The sequence below is a fragment of the Carettochelys insculpta genome, chromosome 3 (genome assembly GCF_033958435.1).
Source record: "Carettochelys insculpta isolate YL-2023 chromosome 3, ASM3395843v1, whole genome shotgun sequence".
NCBI classification, from domain to species: Eukaryota; Metazoa; Chordata; order Testudines; family Carettochelyidae; genus Carettochelys; species Carettochelys insculpta.
Genome location: NC_134139.1, coordinates 211,821,960 through 211,849,835, shown reverse-complemented (window position 1 = coordinate 211,849,835; position 27,876 = coordinate 211,821,960). Strand labels below are relative to the sequence as shown.

The 27,876-nt window shown below is 46.9% G+C and overlaps 1 protein-coding gene across 1 annotated transcript in view; it reads right to left on the bottom strand.

Annotated features, from left to right (window-relative positions):
• GCKR (glucokinase regulator) overlaps positions 1-27,876 on the bottom strand; it is a 105,105-nt gene that overhangs the window by 43,134 nt on the left and 34,095 nt on the right. The window contains exon 2 of the mRNA XM_074989168.1: positions 1,806-1,962. Coding sequence (XP_074845269.1) covers positions 1,806-1,962 — 157 coding nt within the window. The remainder of the gene's footprint in view (positions 1-1,805; positions 1,963-27,876) is intronic.

Below are 27,876 nucleotides of genomic sequence, written 5' to 3'. Positions count from 1 at the left end.
CTCTTGCCAAGCTGTGTGCTGGGACACTCCTGCTTACGTTCACCTCTGGCTACTGCTGTGCCAATGGGACGAGGTGTAACCCTAGTCCTGAGCCTGTTCCGATGCAACACTCAGAGGTATCAGATCCAGACACCAGGTCCACTTGGAGTCGGAGCTGGGTTGCTCTTATCACAGAAGTCTTGGCCCTCCACCCCAGGCTCTGCAGAGCAGGGTTGCCAACTGTCAGTAAAGTCATGGACAGTTAAAAAAAAACACAGGTAAAATTGGAGCTGTCTGTAAAAATCCATAAAATCATTTAGGCTGGGTCTACACCAATCTCTGCTCAGCGCTGCTGCCAGCAGAACTATACAAAGTGAGCTTCTTGGGCTTGCAAATGGCTGCTTATCTGCATTATCCTGAAGCTCCTTACCATAGCCACTTGAGAATTCGATGCCAGAAGAAGGGGATGCCGGCACTGCAGAAACTGTGTGGACATGTCTTTGCCGGCTAACCCCCCACTCTGTGACCAGTCCTTTATGCCTGAAACTGATGGGCTTCTGCAGCTAGGGGTAGGTGATGGCCAGGATACAGTGGACCAAAATACAAGTGTGTGGTCATTTACATATAAGAGATAAACTGTCCACTCATATGCTGGCAAGATTAGTGACTGCCAAAATTGGACTTGGATAAATGACTAAAGCAATGGCGGACAGTGTGGCTGCTGCAGAACATGATCACAAACTGGAGAACTGGAGGGTGCTGATGTGGCTAGTAAGTACAGTAAACCCTCGATTTAGCAGACCTTGATATAATGGACTTCAGACATAAAGGATGCTGTGTGCCAGCCACACCATGCCCCCCTTCCCAGTAAATGCCAGAGACTCACCGGAGCCACTGCCAGGACAGGTGGAACTGATGGAGTGGCTGGGACTGCCAGAACTGGAGGGACTGCTGCAGCAGCTGGGGCCACCATGCCCAGAGGAGCTGGGGTGGTGGAGGCAGGCTGTCACAGGGCACAGGAGCTCTCCTCCTCTAGTCCCATGTGTGTGGAGGATGTTGGCGCCCAGCCCCCATTGCCTGCAATGGCACTGAGCATCAGCCATGGCGTTGAGGGCTGCTGCCCACTGACAGGCTGTGGGCAGCCATGCTTTACCTTCATGTGGGTGGTTTGGAGCCGGGGGCTGGAGGACCCATAGCGCTGAGAACTGCAGGAGGTAGAAGAAGCCAGGCTGGCATTCAGCTCCTCTCCTGACAATTGGAAGGGAGATGGAGGCATGAGGGGACACATGGAGCAGGAGGAGGGAAGGGAAGAGTAGGGGCAGAGGACAGGAGTGAGTGATGATCTGGGAAGGTCAGTGCATCATCATACAGTATAACCGTTTGGTTATAATGGGTTTTTGGCATTAATGGACACCCCTTCCCCCCATTTGTCCATTGAACGAGGGTTTACTATACATTAAACTAGCATAATAACACTGCTGTTGTGCTACGTCAATAAAAACACTGACTGTTGTTCACTTCTGAGCCATCTTTAATATTACATCAGAATGTGTCTGTAAAAATGTTTGATTGTCCAGACTTTTGTACGTGCTGTCCATGAAAACATTTTTCAGCAGTTGGCAACCCTGATGCTGAGCCCTTTCTCCATCCCACCCTCTCTCCCTGAGTCTTCTGTGACCAATCCTACTGGCTGGCTGGCCCTGTTTCACCAGACCCTCTGCCTCAGTGTCAGGGGTGGCCCTTCATGGAGGAAGAGCCCAGCCTGAAGAGGATTTCCAGGCAGCACTATGGAGAGGATACAAAGGCAGGTGGGACCTGTTACCTACTCCCACAGCAGGATTGAGGATGAAGGCTTCGTGTGATTCCTGCAGCTTCTGCATTTGCTCAGCCACCTGGCGGAAGGTAGAGTGCCAGCCCTCAATCTTATCATTCCTGCAAGAGAGACCCACTGTGATCAGGGCTAGTATGCGTATGGACCTCACCCTGCCCCAGAGAATAAAAAACCCATGAGAGCGACTGAGCCTGAGCTGAGTGATGGGGCATCTCCATTTAACCCCAAGTCTGACATGCCCATAAGAGAGCCTGGACATCAGCTCTGACAGGGGCATCTCCATTCAACCCCCAGCCTGACATCAGTGTTCCCTGTAAGCTGTACACCTTTGTGGCTGCTCAGGAGAGATTCAAATGCTGCCCAGCCAATTAGCAGAGCACCCACAGCTATATTTTGTTTCTAATTGTGATGCACATTTGCATATGTCTTGATGCACATACAATTTTTATTTTGCACATGGATGGAAAAAGTCCAAACATGGATGGAAAAGATTAGAAGGAATATTTCCTGGCATCCATGTGAGAAGCCCAGGCCCTCAGCCCTGCCAGGGGCTTCCCCATCCTACTCCCGGGTCTGTGAGAGGACCTGGCACTCAGACAATATTTGCTCTAATTTTTAACATTCAGGTGCGGAATGAATTTCGTCATGTGCACCAATATGGAGGTGATATGTGCAGGGATGTCTCCAAGTGGTTCAGATTGTGGGAGGAATGCCCAGTGCTGGAGCAGATGGTTAACATGTGGGCCCTACCATTTGAATTCAAGTGGTTTGCCTATGGGGTGCTGACTGTGCATATATTGGTTATGTAAAGTGGGATACTTTCAAAAGTAGTCAGCATTCGCTCCTGGAAATCATACCCAGAAATCCTTGCATCCTCAAATGCAATTTATTAACCCAAAGAGACTCAGCAGGGTAGTCATGCTAGTCTGTAGCTTCACAATAACAAGCAGTCCTGTAGCACCTTAGAGACTAACAAATTGCACCTGCAAGGTTCCACAGTATACCAACATTTTTATGGGTGATCTAGAACGAAGTTTCCTCTACTTCTATCCCTTAGCACAACTCATCTACTCATGCTATGTTGATGACATCATCATATGGTAAGGAAACACTTAAAGAATTCCACAGGGATTTCAACAATTTCCACCCCACTATCAACTTCAGTCTGGATCAGTCCACACAAAAGATCCACTTCAGCAAAAATCAGTGATGGTCACATAAACACCACACTGCACTAGAAACCCACTGACTGCTGTTCACACTTCCAACTTCCATCCAGGCCACATCACATGATCCATTTTCTACAGCCATGCCCTAAGGTAGAACCATATCTGTTCCAATCCCACTGACAGAGACAATAACCTACAAGGCAAAAGACTGCCTTGGCTTAACCACGAGATCTTGCATGATCTCAAAATAAAAAAGGAATCGTGTAAGAAATGGAAACTGGGACACATTACAAAGGATGAATATAGGCAAACAACACGAGCATGCAGGAGCAAGATTAGAAAAACTAAGGCACAAAATGAGCTCAAGCTAGCTACAAGCATAACGGGAAACAAGAAGGCTTTTTACAAATACATTGGTAACAAGAGGAAGACCAAGGAGAGGGTAGGGCCATTGGTCAGTGAGGAGGGAGAAACAGTAACAGGGAATTTGGAAATGGCAGAGATGTTTAATGATTTCTTTGTTTCGGTCTTCACTGAGAAATCTGAAGGAATGCCTGACATAGAGAATGCTAGTGAAAAAGGGGTAGGTTTAGAAGTTGAAATAAGAAAAGAACAAATTAAAATTTACTTAGAAAAATTAGATGTCTGCAAATCACCAGGGCCTGATGAAATGCATCCTAGAATCCTCAAGGAGCTGATAGAAGAGGTATCTGAGCCTATAGCAATCATTTTTGGAAAATCATGGGAGACGGGAGAGATTCCAGAAGACTGGAAAAGGGCAAATATAGTACCCATTTATAAAAAGGGGAACAAGAATAACCCAGGAAACTACAGGCCAGTCAGCTTAACTTCTGTGCCAGGAAAGATAATGGAGCAGGTCATTAAAGAAATCATCTGCAAGCAATTGGAAGGTGGTAAGGTGATAGGGAACAGCCAGCCTGGTTTTGTTAAAAACAGATCATGTCAAACCAATCTAATAGCTTTCTTTGATAGAATAACGAGCCTTGTGGATAAGGGAGAAGCAGTGGATGTGATATACCTAGACTTCAGTAAAGCATTTGACACGGTCTCACATAATATACTTATCAATAAACTACTCACATACAACTTAGATGGGGCTACTATAAGGTGGGTGAACAACTGGCTGGATAACCGTACCCAGAGAGTAGTTCTTAATGGTTTTCAATCCTGCTGGAGAAGTATAACTAGTGGGGTTCCTCAGGGGTCTGTTTTAGGACTGGTTCTGTTCAATATCTTCATTAACGATTTAGATATTGACATAGAAAGTACACTTATGAAGTTTGCAGATGATACCAAGCTGGGAGGGGTTGCAACTTCTTTGGAGGATAGGGTCATAATTCAAAAGGATCTGGATAAACTGGAGAAATGGGCTGAGGTAAACAGGATGAAGTTTAATAAGGACAAATGCAAAGTGCTCCACTTAGGAAGAAACAATCAGTGTCACACATACAGAATGGGAAAGGACTGCCTAGGAATGAGTACAGCAGAAAGGGATCTAGGGGTTATAGTGGACCACAAGCTAAATATGAGTCAACAGTGTGATGCTGTTGCAAAAAAAAAGAAAACATGAGTCTAGGATGCATTAACAGGTGTGTTGTGAACAAAACACGAGAAGTCATTCTTCTGCTCTACTCTGCACTGGTTAGGTCTCAGCTGGAGTATTGTGTCCAGTTCTGGGCACTGCAGTTCAGGAAGGTTGTGGAGAAATTGGAGAGGGTCCAGAGGAGAGCAACGAGAATGATCAAAGGTCTAGAGAACATGACCTATGAAGAAAGGCTGAAAGAATTGGGCTTGTTTAGTTTGGAAAAGAGAAGATTGAGGGGGAACATGATAGCAGTTTTCAGGTATCTAAAAGGGTATCATACGGGAGAGGGAAGGAACTTGTTCTTCCTTGCCTCTGAGGATAGAGCAAGAGGCAATGGACTTAAATTGCAGCAGGGGAGGTTCAGGTTGGACATTAGGAAAAAGTTCCTAACAGTCAGGGTGATCAAACACTGGAACGAATTGCCAAGGGAGGTGGTAGAATCTCCATCACTGGAGATATTTAAGAAGAGGTTAGATAGATGGCTTTCAGGGATGGTCTAGAACGTGCTTGGTCCTGCCATGAGGGCAGGGGGCTGGACTTGATGGCCTCTCGAGGTCCCTTCAAGTCCTACTCTTCTATGATTCTATGATTCTAAGATCTTTATCAAGCATTCTTAGAACTTAATTACTCACCAAGGAAAATAAGGAAACAGATTGACAAATCCAGATGAATACTCAGAAGTCACCTACTTCAAGACAGGCCAAACAAGGGAAATAACAGAACACCACTTGTCATCACCTATAATCCTCAGCTTAAACTCCTCCACTGCATCACTGACAACCTTTCCTGGAAAACAATCCCTCACTCTCATATGCCTTGGGTGACAGGCCAGTCCTCTCCTACAGACACCTGCCCAACCACAAGAAAATACTCACCAGCAGCCACACACCACACCACAGAAACACTAACCTTAGAATTTATCCCTGTAATAAACCCCGTTGCCAGCTCTGTCCATATAGCTACACAATCAACACCATCACAGAATCTAACCACATCAGCCGCGCTATCGGGGGCTCATAGACCTGCAGTTCTACTAATGTGACATATACCATCAGGTGCCAGCAATGTCCCTCCGCCATGTATATTGGACATAGTGGACAGTCTCTGAGCCAAAGGATGGAACAGATATTAATATGACATCAGGAATGTGAACACCCATAAACCTGTAGGGGAACACTTTAACCTCCCTGGATATTCAATAACAGATTTAAAAGTAGCCATTCTTCTACAAGAGACTGTTACCACAAAATTACAGAGGGAGACATCTGAACTGGAATTCATTTGCAAATTTGACACTTTTAACTATCTTATGCATTACAAGGGCAATTTTCACACCTCTGATATTTGCAGGAATGAGATACAGCCTGCTTAACTTGCTTCATTAATTGTCCTCCTAGTGACAGCTAGCCCTTTTTTCTCGTGCTCCCCCCACTATATAAACCCTGTATTCAGTTTTTTCTCTCCGTTTTCCTCTGACAAAGTGGGTTTTATTCATAAAAGCTCATGACTTAGTACATATATTAGGCTCTAATGTGCCACAAGACTGCTTGTTATTTGTAACCCAAATAGGAGTAGTGAAAAAACCTGTAATTTTAAAAGAACTTAGTTGTGCATCCTACGCTGAAGCTGATTATTTAAAAAAAGAAAATCCACACAATAGCACTGGTGTTTGCTTTCATGTTTTTAAAGATCTCTCTAGAGAAGTTTGTAATATTTTCTGTTATTTTAAACTAGCTTCTCCTACCAAATCTTTGTTATTCTATTTGAAAATGGAGCTGTGTGCTATCACCCTCTCTTCCTAATGAAGCTATATTTTGTTAAAGGTTCTTTGCTAACAGCTTGCTTGACTGAGCATCCATACTTCTGATATCAAAGAGGTAGCCATGTTAGTCTGTAGCTTGCAGAACAACAAGAAGTCTTGTGGCACCTTACAGACTAACAGATATTTTGGATCATAAGCTGTAGTGGGCAAAGACCCACTTCATCAGATGCATTGGAGGGGAGGGTTTCAGAGGGGTATTTAGAGAGTGGGGTCCCAGTAAAAGGGAGGGCCAGAGCTGACAAGGTCTATTCAGCAAGGTGGAAATGGCCCATTATCAGTAGTATGGATCAAAAGAGTTAAAAAGTCAGATCAGACAGGGGGATGTGAGCCATTGTCAGAGTCTAATGCAGAGATATTACCAAATTTAATAAAGCACAGATTTTTGTGCTCACATAACAATGATATTGTTTGTTATGAGTGAAAAATTTGCATCCAAAGCTGTCGTTTAAATTACACATACTGTCTGTGCCGCTAAAAAGTAGCAATTATAGTTACAATTAAACTGCAGCTAGTGGTACAAACACATGTAAACTTTTCTGTGTACATGTTTTTCGCACTTCCAGTTATTTTATAATAGCAGAAGTGATTGGCTTTGTAATTAGTGATTGTAAATAGGTGCTAATTTTTTAACCATTAGTAACTCCAGCACCTCTTCCCCAGTTCCCTCCCAGGAGAGTGAACTCCAGTATACTTCTGATGTCAGGACTGGCTCAGAAACAGAGCATTGCTCACATAAAATCAGCAGAGGGCGATAACCTACTTTTCAGGGCAGTATAAACTTGGCAATAAGTTTTTACTACAGTTTTTCTCTTCTCTGACTCTCTCATCAGGGCTTGGCATAACTCCACCTCCGTGCAGATACCCAAAAGAATAGGGTGGGGGGATAAATTCAAGCCCAAGGTCCTGTCCCCACCGGGAGGTGCTATGGCTTTGGGCCTATAAATGTACATGAATTGTGAGCTGAACTGCATTAAATTTACTCGAGGTTATAATAACCTATCTAGGCCAGCTGACTGCAGTCACCCCAGGGCCTGATGATTCAAAGGGGACTAGGGCTCTGGCTGCCACAGTTGATGAAGTAGTGGTAGTGGCAGAGGCTAGAGCCCCGGGCCCTTTAAATTGCTGCCAGAGCATTGTTTGGCATGCTGTGGGCAGCACTAAGGGATAGGGGAGGGGCATGCTGCCCTCTGGGCTGTGCTGAGGGCCAGCTGCCCTCAGCCCTGCCCCTTTTGGGAGCAGGGAAACAGCCCCCCATGCACTGCCACCTTGCCCAGGAGCCTGTGGAGGTTGTTGGCTCCACTGAACCTACGCCAACAGTTTCTGAGGGGAAGCAGTGCAAAAAGGCATCACAACAACTGACCAGCTCTAAAGAAAATGGCCAACCTGAACTTAAAGAACTGTATTGAAGTTTTGCTTGTTGAGAAGAGGAGCTCCATAGCTGAAACTTACTTAGCCAAAATTGGTATGTCAGACACTAGGCCTAACCGGTTGTCACAGTAATGAGGCAATGGGCTATTCCACCCAGTACTCCCTCTGAGGGGCATTAAAAGAAAGATTTGGTAGGAAAAGTACAAAAGAATGAGGGACGCCTCTGAAGAAAGTGTTGCCATTATGATGCCCCTCCCCACCACTCTTCCTGGGCCTTCATCACCCTGAGCCTGTGAAATGTCCTGACCAAGCCAGAAAGAGGGACCCCAAGAACATTGCTGGCCTGCCAGTTCAGCTGAAGGTTAACCACCCTGGGAGGAAAAGACTTTAAATAGTGTTTGCTACTCATTTGCTACTCTACAGGCCGATGTAACGGCGAGGAAAAAGACAACTTTCATGGTCATCATTTGCAAGTAGGTGATAGCCAGTGGTTCAAAGTGTGGTGCCATTAGCACATCTAGTATTATGTCCAAGTCCCATGGAAGGGGGACAGGCCTTAGAGGAGGATTCAGATTTGTAAGTCCTTAAAGAACCTCTTAAATCGTGGGACATGCAAACACTGAAAAATTCTCATCGGGGTGACTGAAGGCAGTGATTGCCATGAGATGCACCTTTAGAGAAGCTAATCCCAAACCAAACTCTTTTAAGTGTAAAATGTAGCCAAGGATTGCATACAGAGGAGCTGCGTGAGATTCTGTGTGTTGCAATGAGCAACAAATCTATGCCATTTGGACTGGTAAGTGATTCGGGTATTCTGCCTTCTACTATGAAATAAAATCTCTTTGACTTGTGTCAAGCAGGGATGTTCAGACACATTGAGCCAACTAGGAGCCATGCCGTGAGATGTAGGGTGTGTATTCAAGGATGGAGCAGAGATCTCCAGTTCTGAGTCAGGAGGTTGGGAAGAGCAGGGAGGTGGTAGGGAGGGCATGGGGACATCTGTTGGAGGAAGGGTAACCAATGTTGGTGTGCCCAAGCAGGTGCCACTACTATGATGGTGGCTCCATCTGTCTTGACCTTGTGCAGGACTTTGGGTATGAGCCTGGTAGGAAAAAAGACATAAAGGGGAGCTCCCTTCCATTTGAGGAGGAATGCATCGCACAGAGATCCATGGCCCATTCCCACCCTGAAACAGTAATAATGGCACTTTTTGTTGTGGTAGATAGCATAGAGTCTAAGAGAGGAGTTCCCCAGTATTGGAACAGGAGGTGGAGAACCCCTTCATGAAGCTCCCATTCATGGTCTGATGCAGTGTCTGCTCAGAGAATCTGCGGCGATGTTGTTGACACCAGATAAGTAAGATGCCACAAGTGTGATGTTGCTATGAATGCACCAATTCCAAAGTGGGATCACCTCTGCACATCGGGAGAGAGATCTTGCTGTGCCCTGATGACTGATATATTACATCATTGCAATGTTGTCTGTGAGTATTTTGTCTGTAGTGTTGTGAATATGTTTGTGAAAATGCTTGCAAGCATTGAAGATGGCTCTGAGCTCCAACAGGTTTATGGAAAGTAAGGTCTCCTGAAGCAACCAGAGACCTTGAACAGACATGGTGCCTATGTGGGCTCCCTGTCTGTGCTGATAAGCTGTGAGTGCTGTTTGAGAAAAGGAACACCAGACAAGAGATTCTGGTGGTTCGTCCACCATTTGTGAGAATCTCAAACATGAATGGGAAGAGTTACTGATCTGTGCAGGTCGTACTTTGTGTGGTTGTAAATGGAACCTATCCAATGTTGTCAGCTGTGAAAATGTAATCTCGTGTGATGGACTACACATGTTGTTGCATCAGTGTGGCCCATTAATCTTAAACACATGATTATTTGTATCGTAGGGCTGCAGCTCATGACATCTATCAAGCCCCGAATGATCTGGATTATCTGCAAGGGCAGGTAAGCTTTCGCTGAGGATGCGTTGAGTCAGGCACTGATGAATTCCAGGTCCTGAGTGGGTTGGAATATTGATTTTTGCTTGTTGATCAGCAATCCAAGGCATTCAAAAGTTCACCTTGTGATGTTTACCATTATGAATGTCTCGATTGATGAGAGACCTTTGATGAGATAAAAAGCAGTCAAGTAGCACTTTAAAGATTAACAAAATAATGTATTAGGTGATATAGTTGTCAAGATAAGGGAATATTGTAACTCCTTCTTGACTTAGGTGTGCTGCAACAACTGCTAAGTTTTTTGGAAAACAATCTGGGTGCGTTAGATAAGCCAAAGAGTAGGATCCAATATTGGAAATGTTCCATACCAACTGTAAAACAGAGGAATCATCTGTGGGTGGGGTGGATCATAATGTAGAAATATGCCTCCTGAAAGTCGAGGGCAGAGAGCCAGTTGTGATCTAGTGTAGGTATTATAGATGCAAGCATCATCATTTTGAACCATTGTTCTCACAGTTAGTGGTTTAGTCTTCGGAGGTCCAGTATTGGTCTCCATCCACCTGTTCTCTTTTGGGTGTGAAATTAGTGAGAATAAAATGCCTTCCCCTTGAACTCTTCTGGTACCCTCTCCACAGCTCCACTGAGAAGGAAGTGGTTGACTTCTTTGTTAGACAAGGTCTCGTGAGAGGGGTTCCTGAAGAGGGACGGGGTCGGTGATGTTGTTGGTGGGATGGAGAGGAAGGGTATTGAATAATCCAATTGTGTTATTTCCAAGACTCATTTGTTGGTGGTAATGGAGGCCTATTGGTGGAGAAAGGGCCTCAACCAATGATGAAACATAGGGAGTATGATGGTTCTTGTAGGTGTCATGAACTGATTTGTCATCCTCAACTAAACCACTTAATTTGCTGCCTGTGGAGTTGTTGGGGCTGTGTAAGATTGTTTGGATTTCATCATTTCTCTGGTCTTTGACAAGAATGAGGCTGGTCAAACCCTAATTGTTGGTTAAACCCCACAATCAGGGCGATGAGTCACTCAGAGACTGAAGGGGGCTAGGGAAGTCATATTGAGGGGCTAGGAGTCACTCGGGAGCTCTGGCAGGCAACACCAGTTGTAGGAACCCCAGCTGTTACGGGGGAACCCCTATACCCATGGCTGGAAGCAGGCTGGGGCAGAGCCCTGTCAGCTCCAGGAACCCTGCTGAAGGCTGTGGGGACCCCACCTCCTGCAGAGACTGGAAGCCAGGGAGCTGATCTGCTTTACCCTCCCTCCCAACCTCAGACTCAGGACCCTACCTTGGCTGGGCTGGGTGCTGCTCCGCAGGTATGCAGTTCTCTGCTCTGCACAGACTCACTTCATCAGTTGCTGGACTTGGAAATCTGCAGGGCCACGTACAAATAAGCCAGAGCAAGGGTGGGGATAACAAGGTTAGCTCAGTCAGCAAGGGTGAGGCTTACTACCAGCAGTTGATCTGGAGGTGTGAACACCAAGGGAGGGGAAGCTGCTTCTGTATTTAGCCAGCCATTCGCAGTCTTTGTTTAAGCCTGAGCTGAGGGCGTCGAATTTGCAGATGAATTGTAGCTCAGAAATTTCTCTTTGGAGTCTGGTCCTGAAATTTCTTTGCGTAGGATAGCTACTTTTAAGTCTGGTACTGTGTGGCCTGGGAGATTGAAGTGCTCTCCTATGGGTTTTTGTATACTGCCATTTCTGATATCTGATTTGTGTGTGTTTATTCTTTTACGTAGAGACTGTCCAGTTTGTCTGATGTATATAGCAGAGGGGCATTGCTGGCACATGATGGCATAAATTATATTGGTAGATGTGCAGCTGAATGAACCCACGATGGTGTGGCTGATCTAGTTAGGTCCTGTAATGGTGTTGCTGGTGTAGATATGTGGGCAGAGCTAGCAACGAAGTTTGTTGCATGGATGGGTCCCTGAGTTAGAGTGACTGTGGTGCGGTGTATAGTTGCTGGTTAGGATTTGCTTCAGGTTGGCAGGTTGTCTGTGGGCAAGGACTGGTCTGCCTCCCAAGGCCTGTGAAAGTGGGGGATCATTGTCCAGGATGGGTTGTAAATCCCTGATGATGCGCTGTAGAGGTTTTAGCTGAGGACTGTAGGTGATGGCTAGTGGTGTTCTGTTGGTTTCTCTCTTGGGCTTGTCCTGTAGTAAGAGGCTTTGTGGCACACGTCTGGCTCTGTTGATCTGTTTTTTCACTTCCTCAGGTGGGTATTGCAGTTTCAAGAATGCTTGGTAGCGATCCTGTAGGTGTTTGTCTCTGTCGGAGGGGTTGGAGCAAATGCGGTTATATCTTAAGAACATAAGAATGGCCATACTGAGTCAGACCAAAGGTCCATCCAGCCCAGTATCCCGTCTGCTGACAGTGGCCAATGCCAGGTGCCCCAGAGAAGGAGAACAGAAGACAATGATCAAGTGATTTATCTCCTGCCATCCATCTCCTGCCCTTGTACTGAAGGCTAGGGCACCATACTTTACCCCTGGCTAATAGCCATTTATGGACCTAACCTGCAAAAATTTATTGAGCTCTTTTTTAAACCCTAATAGAGTCCTGGCCTTCACAGCCTCCTCCGGCAAGGAGTTCCACATGTTGACTGTGCGCTGTGTGAAGAAAAATTTCCTTTTATTAGTTTTGAACCTACTACCCATCAATTTCATTTGGTGTCCCCTAGTTCTTGTATTATGGGAAAAGGTAAATAATTTTTCTATATTCACTTTCTCTACACCATTCATGATTTTATATACCTCTATCATATCGCCCCTCAATCGCCTCTTTTCCAGACTGAAATGTCCCAGTCTCTCTAGCCTCTCCCCATATGGGACCCGTTCCAAACCCCTAATCATCTTAGTCGCCCTTTTCTGAACCTTTTCTAATGCCAATATATCTTTTTTGAGGTGAGGAGACCACATCTGCACTCAGTACTCAAGATGTGGGCATACCATAGTTTTATATAGGGGAAGTATGATATCTTTTGTCGTATTATCTATCCCTTTTTTAATAATTCCTAACATCCTATTTGCTTTACTAACTGCAGCTGCACACTGTGTGGATGTCTTCAGAGAACTATCCACTATAACTACAAGATCCCTTTCCTGATCTGTCGTAGCTAAATTTGACCCCTCATGTTGTGAGTGTAATTTGGGTTATTTTTTCCAATGTGCATTACCTTACACTTACCCACATTAAATTTAATTTGCCATTTTGCTGCCCAATCACTCAGTTGGCAGCACTGCGCCCATCTTGACCACACCGGTAGCAGAAAAACAGTCCTCTCCTCCTCTGCCTGGGTGGGATGGTGGCTCCAGATACTGACATCTCCATCACCACAGCCTGAGGCTCCTCATCCCTGCAAATCCCAGCCTGATCAATGACAGTTTGCAACTCAGCCATCTGTCCTGTCAGGACCTGAATTTGAGCAAGGTCTTCTCTGGTGTTCACCATCAGTACACTGGCTGTTGGTAGGGGTGCTGTGCCAGCTGGCTCAGGCATCTGGGCTTCCCAAAACTCACTGGCAGCCTCACTTGCTTCCTCCTCTCTGACCCCTTTAATCAGCTGGGAGTAGCTTGGTGGGTGCTCCGGTCATTCTCTTAACCTGAGATGAAGTAAAACCAGGCTGAATACTGAGTTCCTCTTACAATTTGAGCCAGTCTGGACTGGTCCATCTGCTCCAAAGTAACCACTCCCCTAAGAACAGCTATCTGTAGCAGTCTTTCCAGCCTGTGTATACAGGCTGAAACTTTCTCTCCCTGGTGGCTGCTTAGCATTAAGGAAGTTACAATAACTGTCTTCAGGGCTCTCTATGCTCCCAAAGGCATGAGTGAGGGCCTCTAGGCAGTCCCTTACACTGATCTTAGGCTTAGTGAGCTTCAAGGTGCAAATCATGTCTAATGCTGGGCCCCTGAGACTCTCTAGTAAACATTTTGCTTCTCTGTCTGGTGCAGCCTACTGCTCTAGCATTTCAGTGGTGTGTTCTAGCCAGGGTTCAAACTCCTCTTCCCCAGGAAATAATCTTAGCTTACAACAGAAGGTCTCCATGACATGGGATAGCACACACTTTTCCAATGTCTGCCCTAGGGCTTCCGCCCAGGCATCAGCTGAGGCTGCCACCCTTGAGCTAGAGGCTTCTGAGCCAAGGCCCCACAAAGCTGATAGATTAGCCATGATACAAACAGTAACTTCCTCAAATACAAAACATAATTAATTCCCACTTAGCAAATCACTCAACATGTGCTTGCGAGGGGTACTGACCCAGGATCCCGGATGAGCCCCCAAAAATGCAACCCTTCTGCCAGAAGGAATCAGCAGCAACCTGGGCTGGGTTCAACATTTAGGGGTTCCGTTTCATCTGTTTCGCACAGAACCAGCTCAAGCTCCCACCCAGTAGCCTGGGAAATTCACACACCCCTGGACACCTCGGAGGGGCAATGCTTCCCTACTCGCAAGCACAGAGTCTGAGTGTAAACAAGAAACTTTTAATGGGAAAGGTGGGAAAAATCATATGGCATAAGCTTGGGAAATACCACACACAGAGTTCACAACTAATCCTCAGGTAACGGTCCCAGCTCAAATGAATTGAGCAATAATCTTGGCCTCTCAGGCTCATCAGTCCAATCCTGTAAACAGCCAATTCACACACCCAAACTTTCTTCGTACCCCCACTTCAAATGCCCCACTTACAACTTGGTCCAGTCCATGTAGGCCCTGACACATCACCCTGATGCGTTCCCTCATTGAGCCCAAGGCACTGCCCCCCTTACACTGGTCTGGTGTTTCGCTTGCTCCCTGCCAGCTGCCCAGCCATCTGGTTACACCTGCCATCCATCTGCTGCTCCTCCTACTGGCCATGCCATCCATCCACTGCTCCTCCTACCAGCCAGCCACACCATCTGCTACAGGTTTGGCCTGAGGCAAAACCCTGTGATTTCAGCTTAGTAGCCTCAGCTACTCACCTAGGCATCCTTCAGTCTGCGTAGACTATGGATCGTGCCCTTCATAACTCCATTTAAGATCGTCATTTGCAGAGTTGGCTGTGACTGTGGAGACCCACACGCGAGTGACAGTCCTTGCTACATCTGCTGCATATGTAGTGGGTGTCTGGGAGGTCCTTGCCGTCCTTTCTACAGGCTCGCTTCTCCTCTGCCAGCTGTCTGATCTTCATCTTGCCCTTCTGAAGACCCTTGTGTAGTTCCTGCTTCCAGCTGCTGCAGTCATCTGCCAACTCTTCCCAACTATCTGGGTCGATGTCTGCCTCCTTGAGGTCCCTCTTACAGACGTCTTTGTAGCGCAATTGGGGGCATCCAGGAGGTCTTTTGCCAGAGGCTAGCTCACCGTACATGATGTCTTTTGGGATCCTTCCATTGTTCATCCTGTGGACGTGGCCAAGCCAGCGGAGTCGGCGCTGCCTGAGGAGGGTGTGCATGGTTGGAATTCCAGCTTGCTCAAGGACGGTGTTGTTGGTCACTCTGTCCTTCCATGATATCCCAAGAATGTGCCTGAGGCAGCGCAAGTGGAAGACGTTCAGCCTCTTTTCCTGATGGGCATACAAGGTCCAAGACTCGGTGCCGTAGAGGAGGCTGCTGAGGATGCAGGCTCTGTAGACTTGCATTTTGGTGTGAGTGTACAATTTGTTGTTGTTCCACACTCTCTTGCTAAGTCTGGACAGAATTATGGCTGCTTTTCCAAGCCTCCTGTTTAGCTCAGTCTCCAGCGACAGGGTGTCAGTGATGGTGGACCCGAGGTAAGTAAACTCATGGATGACCTGTAGCGTGTAATTGTCAATGCTGATTGATGGAGGTTCAGCAACTTCCTGACCAAGTACGTTTGTCTTCTCTAGGCTGATGGTAAGCCTGAAGTCCTTGCATGCTTTGGAGAACTGATCCAGCAGTTTTTGAAGCTGGCCTTCTGTGTGTGTCACTACAGCAAGGTCGTCTGTGAACGGCATGTCTCTAATGAGCACTTCCTGCACCTTAGACTTAGCCTTCAGCCTTGCAAGATTGAACAGTTTCCCGTCAGATCTTGTGTCCAAAAAGATACCCTCTGTTGAGGATCCAAAGGCATGCTTCAGAAGGAGTGTGAAGAAGAACCCGAACAATGTCGGAGCAAGGATGCATCCTTGTTTGATGCCGCTCCTGATGCTGAAGGCATCCGATGATGTGCCATCATATTGCATGGTTCCTCTCTTGTCTTCATGGAAAGCCTGGATCATCTTGAGTAGCCGTGATGGACAGCCTATCTTGTGGAGCAATTTAAACAGTCCATCCCTACTGACCGAATCGAAAGCCTTGGTCAGGTCGATGAAGGCAACTTAGAGTGGCTTCCTCTGCTCTCTGCATTTCTCCTGCAGCTGCCTCAGGGAGAAGATCATGTCAATGGTAGACCTCTCAGTGTGGAATCCACACTGGGATTCAGGATACACCCGCTCAGTGAGATTCTGGAGTCTGCCCAGGATGACACAAGCAAACAATTTACAAGTGATGCTTAGGAGGGAGATTTCATGGTAATTGTTGCAGTCGCTTCTGTCTCCTTTGTTTTTATACAAGGTTACAATGTTGGCATCCCACATATCCTGTGGAACCTCACCCTCTCTCCAGCACAGGCACAGCAGCTCGTGTAGGGGTTCCAGGAGTGTGTCCAAGGCACACTTGATTACCTCTGGTGGTTTACCATCCTGGCCTGGGGCCTTACATAAGAACATAAGAACGGCCATACTGGGTCAGACCAAAGGTCCATCCAGCCCGGTATCCTGTCTGCCAACAGTGGTCAGTGCCAGGTGCCCCAGAGGAGGTGAACCAAAGACAACGATCAAGTGATTTGTCTCCTGACATCTGTCCCCAGCCTTTGACTAAAGGCTAGGGGCACCACACTTTACCCTTGGCTAATAGCCATTTATGGACCTAACCTCCAAAAATTTATCAAGCTCTATTTTAAACTCTGTTAGAGTGCCGGCCTTCACAGCCTCCTCCAGCAAGGAGTTCCACAGGTTGACTGTGTGCTGTGTGAAGAAAAATTTTCTTTTATTAGTTTTGAACCTACTACCCATTAATTTTATTTGGTGTCCTCTAGTTCTTATATTATGGGAACAAGTAAATAACTTTTCAATATTCACTTTCTCCACACCATTCATGATTTTATATACCTCTATCATATCGCCCCTCAATCTCCTCTTTTCTAGACTGAAAAGTCCCTTTCTCTCTAGCCTCTCCTCATATGGGACCCTTTCCAAATCCTTAATCATTTTAGTTGCGCTTTTCTGAACTTTTTCTAACGCCAGTATATCTTTTTTGAGAGGAGGAGACCACATCTGCACGCAGTACTCAAGATGTGGGCGTACTATAGTTTTATACAGGGGAAGTATGATATTCTTCATCTTATTTTCTATCCCTTTTTTAATAATTCCTAACATCCTATTTGCTTTACTGACTGCCGCTGCACACTACGTGGATGTTTTCAGAGAACTATCCACTATAATTCCAAGATCCCTTTCCTGATCTGTTGTAGCTAAATTTGCCTCCATCACATTGTATGTATAATTGGGCTTATTTTTCCCAATGTGCATTACCTTACACTCACCCACATTAAATTTCATTTGCCATTTTGCTGCCCAATCACTCAGTTTTCTGAGATCTTTTTGAAGTTCTTTACAATCTACTTTGGTTTTGAGTATCCTGAACAGCTTGGTATCATCTGCAAACTTTGCCACCTCACTGCTTACCCCTTTCTCTAGATCATTGATGAACAAGTTGAACAAGATTGGTCCCAGGACTGACCCTTGGGGAATACCACTAGTTACCCGCCTCCGTTGTGAAAATTTACCATTTATTCCAACCCTTTGTTTCCTGTCTTTTAACCAGTTTCCAATCCATGAAAGGATCTTTCCTCCTATCCCATGACCACCTAATTTACATAAGAGCCTTTGGTGAGGGACCTTGTCAAAGGCTTTCTGGAAATCTAAGTATATTATGTCCACTGGATGCTCCCTGTCTGCATGTTTGTTAACCCCTTCAAAGAACTCTAATAGAGTAGTAAGACATGACTTCCCTCTACAGAAATCATTTTGACTTTTGCCCAACAAATCATGTTCTTCTACATGTCTGACAATTTTATTCTTTACTATTGTTTCTACTAATTTGCCCAGTACTGACGTTAGACTTACCGGTCTGTAATTGCCAGGGTCTCCTCTAGAGCCCTTTTTAAATATTGGCATTATATTAGCTGTCTTCCAGTCATTGGGTACCAAAGCTGATTTAAAGGATAGGTTACAAACCACCATTAATAGCTCTGCAATTTCACATTTGAGTTCTTTCAGAACCCTTGGGTGAATGCCATCTGGTCCTGGAGACTTGTTACTGTTTAGCTTATCAATTAGTTCCAAAACCTCTTCTACTGACACTTCAATCTGGGACAGTTCCTCAGATATGTCACCTACAAAGGACGGCTCAGATTTGCAAACTTCTGTAATACCCTCAGCCGTGAAGACTGAAGCAAAGAAATCATTTAGTTTCTCTGCAATGTCATTATCTTCCTTGATTGCTCCTTTTATATCTCTATTGTCCAGGGTTCCCACTGCTTTTTTAGCGGGCTTCCTGCTTCTAATGTACTTAAAAAACATTTTACTATTGTTTTTTGAATTTATGGCTAACTGTTCCTCAAAATCTTTTTTGGCTTTTCTTATTACATTTTTACACTTAATTTGGCAGTTTTTATGTTCCTTTCTATTTTCCTCACTAGGATTTGACTTCCACTTTTTAAAGGATGCCTTTTTATCTCTCACTGCCTCTTTTACATGGTTGTTAAGCCACGGTGGCTCTTTTTTAGGCCTCTTACTGTGTTTTTTAATTTGGGGTATACATTTAAGTTGGGCCTCTAATATGGTGTCCTTGAAAAGTTTCCATGCAGCCTGCAGGGATTTTACTTTAGTTACTCTACCTTTTAATTTCTGTTTAACTAACCTCCTCATTTTTGTATAATTCCCCTTTTTGAAATTAAATGCCAGAGTGTTGGACTGCTGCGGTGTTCTTCCCAACACAGGAATATTAAACATTATTATATTATGGTCACTATTTCCAAGCAGTCCCATAATAGTTACTTCTTGGACCAGATCCTGCATTCCAGTCAGTACTAGATCGAGAATTGCCTCTCCCCGTGTGGGTTCCTGTACCAGCTGCTCCAAGAAGCAGTCATTTAAGGCATCGAGAAATTTTATCTCTGAATCCCGTCCTGAGGTGACATGTACCCAGTCAGTATGGGGATAATTGAAATCCCCTATTATTACTGAATTTTTTATTTTGATAGCCTCTCTAATCTCCCTTAGCATCTCAGCATCACTATCAATGTCCTGGTTAGGTGGTCGATAATATATTCCTAGTGCCATAGTCCTATTAGAGGAAGGAATTGCTATCCATAATGATTCTATGGAACAATTTGATTCATTTAGGATTTTTACTTCATTTGAGTCTATATTATCTTTTACATATAGTACCACTCCACCACCTGCACGACCCATTCTGTCTTTCTGATGTATTTTCTATCCCGGTATGATAGTGTCCCACTGATTGTCCTCATTCCACCAGGTTCCTGTGATGCCTATTATGTCAATCTCTGCCTTTGATATGAGGTACTCTAGTTCACCCATCTTATTAGACAGACTTCTAGCATTTGTGTAAAAGCACTTTAAAAAACTACCACTATCTATATGTCTGCCCTTCACTGATGCGTTGGATTTTTTTCTTATATGTGACTGTTTCTTATCTGATCCGGCCCATACTTTACCATCTCCCATCTTCTCTTTCTGACTGAGTTCTAGGAAATCTCTACCAATGGAGTCTCGTCTAAGAGAAGTCTCCGTCTGATCCATGTGCTACCCTGCACCAATCGGCTTTCCCCCATCTCTTAGTTTAAAAACTGCCTTTCCTACTGCAGTGCTGTCAATAGCTTTCTCCCATTCGACCACAGTTGGTTCCTGGTCCAGCTCGTCCATGACTGACAGGAGCTCGACGGCGTTGAGGGCTGTATCAACCACAATGTTCTTGCATGAGTACAGCTCGGAGTAGTGTTCGACCCATCGCTCCATTTGTTTGGCTTTGTCAGTGATGACTTCACCAGATTTGGATTTCAGAGGTGCCATCTTCTTCTGGATGGGTCCCATTGCCTTCTTTATGCCCTCGTACATTCCCCTGAGATTACCAGAGTCAGCCCAGGTCTGGATACTGCTGCATAGCTTAAGCCAGTACTTGTTGGCACAGCGCCTGGCTGTCTGCTGTACTATTTTTCTGGCTATTCTGAGTGCTTACTGGGTACTCTGGCTCAGTGAGGGTTTATACTCCAGAAGTGCAGCGCGCTTCTTTTCGATGACTGAAATCATCTCATTGGAGTTAGCTTTGAACCAGTCGTTTGTGTTTCCAGCTCTTCTTCCAAACACTGACAAGGCTGTATTGTGGATTGTGTCCCTCAGATGCTGCCATCTGGATGTCGCATCAGCACCCCCAGGGCTGCTGTGCAGATTCTCCTTAAGGGTCTCTCTGAACATTTCAGCTTTTTCTGAGTTTGCTATCTTTCTGGCATCAATGCGGGGCCTTCCAGTTGGTTTAGAGTGGTGCAGCTTCTTGAGTCTCAGCTTGAGCTTGGAGCAGACTAGCGAATGATCTGTATCACAGTCGGCACTATGGTAGCTGCATGTCAGGAGGACGTTTTTGAGGTTGTCGTGTCTGGGGATGATCAAGTCTAACTGGTGCCAGTGTTTCGAGTGTGGGTGTCTCAATGACACGCTGTGCTGTGGCTTGGTTCAGAAAAATGTGTTTGTGATGCCCAGACTGTGGTACGTGCAAAGTTCGAGGAGATGCTGTCCATTGTTATTCATGTTTCCCACACCAAAGTGACCTAGGCAAGAGGGCCATGAGGCTGATCGGCTCCAACTCTTGCATTGAAGTCACCCAAAAGGTACAATTGTTCACGAGCAGGTATTTGCACTATGGCAGCACTGAGCTCATCATAGAACTTGTCCTTTGCTTCTGGTGTGGCGTTCAGGGTTGGAGCGTAAGCGCTGATCAGGTGGACGGGACTGGCACAGGTTTGAAGTTTGACCTGAAGGAGTCTTTCTGATCTGTCCGTGACTAGTTCCACCATTTGCAGAAGGGTGTTTCTGATGGCAAAGCCGACACCATGCTCCCTGGGTTCCTCTTGGGCTTTGCCCTGCCAGAAAAAGGTATAGTCCTTTTCCTTTAGGGATCCCGAAGCTCCGAGTCGCGTCTCCTGGGCTATGTCTACACTAGCCAAAACTTCGAAATGGCCATGCAAATGGCTATTTTGAAGTTTACTAATGAACGCTGAAATACATATTCAGCACCTCATTAGCATGAGGGAGGCCACGGCACTTTGAAATTGATGCGGCCCACTGCTGTACAGCTCTTCCAGACAGGGCTCCTTTTCGAAAGGACCCTGGCTACTTCAAAGTCCCCTTATTTCTATCTGCTCATAGAATAAGGGGACTTCAAAGTAGCCGGGGGCCTTTTGAAAAGGAGCACCATCTGGACGAGACGTGCTGCCGCGAGCCGTGTCAATTTTGAAGTGCCGCGGCCACCCTCATGTTAATGAGGCACTGACTATGTATTTCAGCGCTTCATTAGTAAACTTCAAAATGGCCATTTGCATGGCCATTTCAAAGTTTTTGGCTAGCATAGACACAGCCCTGCAAAGTGGCGATGTCAACTTGGAGCCTCTTCAGTTCCTCATTGATGACAGCGGTATTTCGGGTGTCGGTGATGTCCTGAAGATCTTCAGTCAAACCGGTCAACATGGTCCATACATTCCAACAAGCAAGCGTGAAACTTTGATGATTTCCTTTACTTAATAATTTTCTTGTTGGCTTGTCTGGTGCTCATTTCAGCCACTTCTCAGGTTTGGGAACCTTAAGCCTCATGCACCCAGTGAGGCAAGTGAACTGTGGCGAGACAGTACCCAACTGGCTGAGGGCTGCACAGCTTAAGGTGGGCAGTGACTGTCCAATGAGATGCGATGATCTCTCCCACCATCGGAAGTAACCCCTGGCACTCGTTCTCTGCACCAGTCGAGCAACAGCTTATAACCAGTATCTGTTGCCTCCTGTGTTGGTTCAACGCTGTTAAGCGATGCCGGAGAACCTCTCCAGGCACGAGCCTGGGCAGTTTTTATGGAAACCCTGGGCTGTCCAGACACCAGCCCCACCCCACCTCGGGTTTACTGATATAGTCCAAAGGAAAGGATAACCTCTATGTTTGGTACCAGCTCAGCTACAGGAGTTGCCAGGACAGTGCCAGAAGTTGACACAGAAACGCCTTAGGACTCCCCTCTGGATTTTTCTGCCATGGTTTACTCCCTTAGCCTTACTCCTTCCCAGGATAAACCACAAGGCAGCGGGATGTCTTCCTCCGCCTTCATAGGAGTTGTCGATTTGCAGCACCACACCTCCTGGTCTGCTGTTGAGACTGTGCATGAGAAGGGAGAAGGAACCAGTCCCTCCATAAGGTCGGTATGTGAGTCAGACCAGACCCCCCTCACTGTGTTTCGCCTGCGAGCTGATGCAGTTGCCCGGGAGATGGCATCGCTGTAATGCACAACAGCTGCTAGGAGACAACAGTGAGAGTTGAGTGGTGGGTGAGGACCAATGCTTTCATCCACCTGAAAAGGCGCAGCTGCTGGAGAGTCAAAGGTACTCGTTTGGATACTGTTGCATAGCTTAAGCCAGTAGTTGTTGGCACAGCGCCTGGCTGTCTGCTGTACTATTTTTCTGGCTATTCTGAGTGCTTGCTGGTTACTCTGGCTCGGTGAGCGGTTATACTCTAGAAGTGCAGCGTGCTTCTTTTCGAAGACTGAAATCATCTCATTGGAGTTAGCTTCGAACCAGTCATTTGTGTTTCCAGCTCTTCTTCCAAACACTGACAAGGCCATATTGTAGATTGTGTCCCTCAGATGCTGCCATCTGAATGTTGCATCAGCACCCCCAGGGCTGCTGCACAGATTCTCCTCAAGGGTCTCTCTGAACATTTCGGCTCTTTCTGAGTTTGCTATCTTTCTGGCATCAATGCGGGGCCTTCCAGTTGGTTTAGAGTGGTGCAGCTTCTTGAGTCTCAGCTTGAGCTTGGAGCAGACTAGCGAATGATCTGTATTGCAGTCAGCCCTATGGTAGCTGCATGTCAGGAGGACGTTTTTGAGGCTGTAGCATCTGGTGATGACCAAGTCTAATTGGTGCCAGTGTTTCAAGTGTGGGTGTCTCCATGACACTCTGGGCTATGGCTTGGTTCAGAAAAATGTGTTTGTAATGCACAAATTGTGGTACATGCAAAGTTTGAGGAGCTGCTGTTTATTGTCATTCATTTTTCCCCACACTGAAGTGACCTAGGCAAGAAGGCCATGAGTCACAATCAGCTCTAAGTCCTGCACTGAAGTCACACAAAAGTTACAGTTGTTCATAAGCTACTACCCTGTGATTTCAAGTCTCAATATCTACTTAAATTGAACCTTGTAAAAGACAAAAACAGTAACACCCTTTTGCCTTACAATGTTTTCAACCAGGGGAGGAGCCCTGTGCAATCCATGTCTTATATAGTTATGATGACTGTCTTGTCCCCCATAACAACTTCAAGCATTGGTGAGATTTCACAATTCTTAAGCTGCATCTACATGTGCACGCTACTTCGAAGTAGCGGCACCAACTTCGACGTTAGGCGGCGAGACGTCGAAGTCGCTAACCTCATGAGGAGATAGGAATAGCGCCCTACTTCGACGTTCAACGTCGAAGTAGGGACCGTGTAGACGATCCGCGTCCCGCAATGTCGAAATTGCTGGGTCCTCCATGGCGGCCATCAGCTGGGGGGTTGAGAGATGCTCTCTCTCCAGCCCCTGCGGGGCTCTATGGTCACCGTGGGCAGCAGCCCTTAGCCCAGGGCTTCTGGCTGCTTCTGCGGCAGCTGGGGATCTATGCTGCAGGCACAGGGTCTGCAACCAGTTGTCAGCTCTGTGTATCTTGTGTTGTTTAGTGCAACTGTGTCTGGGAGGGGCCCTTTAAGGGAGCGGCTTGCTGTTGAGTCCGCCCTGTGACCCTGTCTGCAGCTGTGCCTGGCATCCCTATTTCGATGTGTGCTACTTTGACGTGTAGACGTTCCCTCGCTGCACCTATTTCGATGTTGGGCTGAGCAACGTCGAAGTTGAACATCGACGTTGCTGGCCCTGGAGGACGTGTAGACGTTATTCATCGAAATAGACTATTTCGATGTCGCAACATCGAAATAAGCTATTTCGATGTTGGCTGCACGTGTAGACGTAGCCTTATACTGTTAGCATAAATTGTGATTTTACAACAATGTGTTTACAATAGACAAAACCCCATTGCTTCCTTGCTACCCATCAGGCTTTGTTTGCAAAGTATCACATATGCACACCTTTGCATTTTCATGCAAATAATCTCTGGGAGACACATTCCTCCCACCCTTCAGCAGCATTGAGTACCTGTTGGCACATTCCTTACAGAAGAAAAGGTTAGAAGATTTGAGTTGCAAATATCCATCAGAGGAGAAGACGTCCTTGATAGAAGGCATCATTTAGTACTGCAGGCATAGCAGGCTGGGCAACCAATGAGGGCAGTACAAACCAAGGAAGAAAATGAAGCGTGTAACCTCCAGCAGAAGAAAGCCAATTCAGGTATCTCCAATTCCTGCAGCATTAAGCAACTGCTTTCAAGCTCTCTGCATGAGTGATATGATGGAGAATGCTGTGGCAAAGACCTCTCAGAGAAGGAATCAGAAGAAGACCCCACCGACTGGAAGGTATTGGATGCCTGCCTCTGACCCCCTCACATGTGGGAGGTCGGGATGCTAAATCCCTCATTCAGTCGACTGCCTCTCCTAGAAAGGCATGATCTGAGGTGGCCTGGTCCATTAGAAGTTTGTTCATCTCTTGCTGAACCCAAGTGGCCTCTTGCTGGGCTGCCGGGTCTTGCACCAGTGCCTTAACTGACTCCTCCCTGCTGGGGGTTAATTCTAACTTCCATCTCCACAGTTAACTAAGGAGGTGACAGCAGCAGGACAGTACCCAAACCCACACCCAAGAGTAACTCTTCCTCTTTCCCCCCAGCCCTTTCCCCTTCCCCTGTCCTTTTTGTGGTTTTTTCCTTCAGCAACCATGCAGAAAATCCCACCCTGACACCAGTGTGACAGACCCCTTGACGGTCCCTAAAGGGTCCTGCACTTCTGGGCAGCTCCTTGTGGGCCTCAGAGACTCAGGGAGGTCCCTTTTGTTTCCCTGGGATTTCTCAAAGTCAAGAGTCTCCCTTTACCGAGACATTTTCATCACAGGCCAGTCTGAATTTGGGGTGGAGCAGGCTCCTTCTCCACCAGCCTCGAGCTGCTCTGGCCCTACCCCAGTTGGCTAGCCCTACCAGGGAGAGTGGTGGGGGAAGTCCAGTCTGACCCATTGCCCTGGACTCCAGCCCAGGGACCCTTGGGAAAGAGGGATCCAGTGGAACTTTTTGCCCCCTGCCCCACAACAGGTCCCTTTCCCTGGGCCTCTTCACCCACCACTACCCTCTGGGGTCTTTTCTCCCTGTACCGTGCTGCTGGAAGGTCTGGTCTGGTCTGGTCTGGTCTGGTCTGGTCACCACCAGCCTCTTTCTCTCTGGGCACCACGCCCCTCCTTCTTCTGCTGCCTGGGGGAAGCCTTTCATAGAAAGCCTGAAGGCTTTTATTGGTCCCAGGTGCTTTAATTATAGTTTGATGCTGGCTGCCCCTGATGACCCCATCTGCCTGTGCAGCCTGCAGGACTGCACTCTCTGGGAACTTACAAAGGGAACAAAAAGGGGTTTCTCCAATGCCCCAAATGTTCCCCCTCCCTCAGGCACCTGTCGGCTGCAGCCTGTGATCTTCCACAATGTGGAGAGCGATAGTAAGGGAGGAGCCAGCAGGGAGTGACTCCAGGAACATGCTGGGCAGCCATGTCAGATAAGGAGCCCTAGAAGCCTTCTAGGATCTACAGCCTTCTTGTTTTGTTCCGGAATCCCCAGCCCTACTGGAACATTGGGTCCTGGCACATTAAGAATAATAACAGCCAAACTGGATCAGACAAAATGTCCAAATGGCTCCATGTCCTGTCTGCCAACAGTGGCCCATACCAGGTGCCCCAGTGGGAATAGATAGACCAGGTAGTTATCAAGTGACCCATGCCCTGGTTCCCATTCCCAGCTTCTGGCAAAATGGGAGCAGGGAGCAGATCATTAACCTAACCTCCCTTCCCACACCTTCACACCAATCCCTGTGCATGGAGGGAACTGGATGCCACCTTCTTCCTTAACTCAACCTTGCCCCCACCAGCTATCCTTCCAGATTGGCTGAAGGTGGCAATGGTACTGGGTTCTGGAATGCAGGGGCCCAAACTCATTGTCCAGACCAGGCCAGGCAGCCTCATGGTGACAATCTGGTGGCAGCACCAAGGAAAACAGTCTGCTGAAACACCCATGTTTTCACTAGCATGGCTCCTCACTGGGCCCAGACAGTGTCCCATGAACAGTGTTACAGCCCACACTGGGCCTATACTGGCCATGGAGCAGAAATCCCTTCCTATACTACTTGGGGACAACTTCCACCCAGTTTGCTGCTTATTCCTGGGACAGTAGCCCTCTCTCTATCTGGGACATTAATGCTTGCGCAGGTGTTTTAAAACCAGTGAAGCAGGAGAAAATTGGAAGGACCTGGTCTTTGTTCTCCTGCTGCAAGCAGCCAGGGAGGGCTCATGACCGGTCTGTCTGGTGTGATCACACACCCCCAGCCACCACACACACATGCACACACAGACAAATAACCACAGTCCACTGGTACAGGACAAGGGCAGCCAAACTGTTCTATGTTCTACTGGCTGATTATTCTGATCAGGTTAAATTTTATGTGGATTTGCAGATATGTGATCAACAGCAGTCAAAAAGGTCATAGTAGACAAGGCAGATCAGTCCCAGAAGGTAGGTGCTGGGCCTTTTGCTGACCACCATCTCTCTTACTACCTGCCTAAGCCTGTCACAGCCACAGTGAAGGAACAAACCTCCCCTTTAAGACAGGGGTGGCCAAACAGTCAGGAACTAAAAGCCATGGATAGAGGGCAAAGAGCCACACAGACAGAGTGCAAAAAGCCACCTATATTTATTTTTGTCTAGCTATAATATAGATAGATAGAAACAAATATGTAATATGTGGCTCAATCCCCCTCCCCTCCTCCAGAGCCAGGCAGCCCCAGGACCTCCCTCAGCTCAGTTCCCTCCCCTATAGCCAGGCACCCCCACTCTCCCCACTTTAACTCAATTACCCTCCCCTCCTCCAGAGCCAGGCAGCCCCAGGACCTCCCTCAGCTCAATTCCCTCCCCTATAGCCAGGCACCCCCACTCTCCCCCCTCTAACTCAATTACCCTCCCCTCCTCCACAGCCAGGCACCCGCCAACACTCAAACTCAATGCCAGCAACCCACTGGAGCTGCCCTGCCTCCACTTGCTTTCCCCACCCAGTGCCGGGGTGCATGTGCAGAGGTGCGGACAGCACTCCCAGCATGTGGCTTCATGGAGGAGACACAGTTTATGGCTCAAAGAGCTGCATGCAGCTCAAGAGCCACGGGTTGTCCACCCTTGCTTTAGAAGAAACATGAGTGCAGTGCAGCCCCTGGCCAGGTGTGAACCCATCAGCTAAGCTGAAGCAGGTCTGCCTCAGACAGTGCCATTGTCCCAGTCTGACAGCACAAGCACTTTCCTGCTCGAGGAAAGCAGCCCGCATCTGTATAGAGTGCATTCACAGAGCAGCTGCCTGCCTCTGTCCCTGACTCAGAGACATAGTGCTAGAATGTGCTGGCTTTACTGCCAAACCTCTCAAATGCAGCTGTTCCATTCCAAGGTCTCAGTCACCTTTCCACATCTCCTTAGCCGTGGCCTCCAGAGATCATCTCTGCCCTATCCAGCCTATCCAAACTGCAGCTACACGTCTCCATAATACAAGAAGTAGGGGTCAGCCAATTAAATCAATTGACAGAGGGTTTAAAACACACATAAGAAAGTGCTGTGTTTCTTCACACAATACACAATCAGCCTGTGGAACTTGTTGTCAGAGGATGTTGTAAAGGCCAAAAGCATAAATGGGTTCA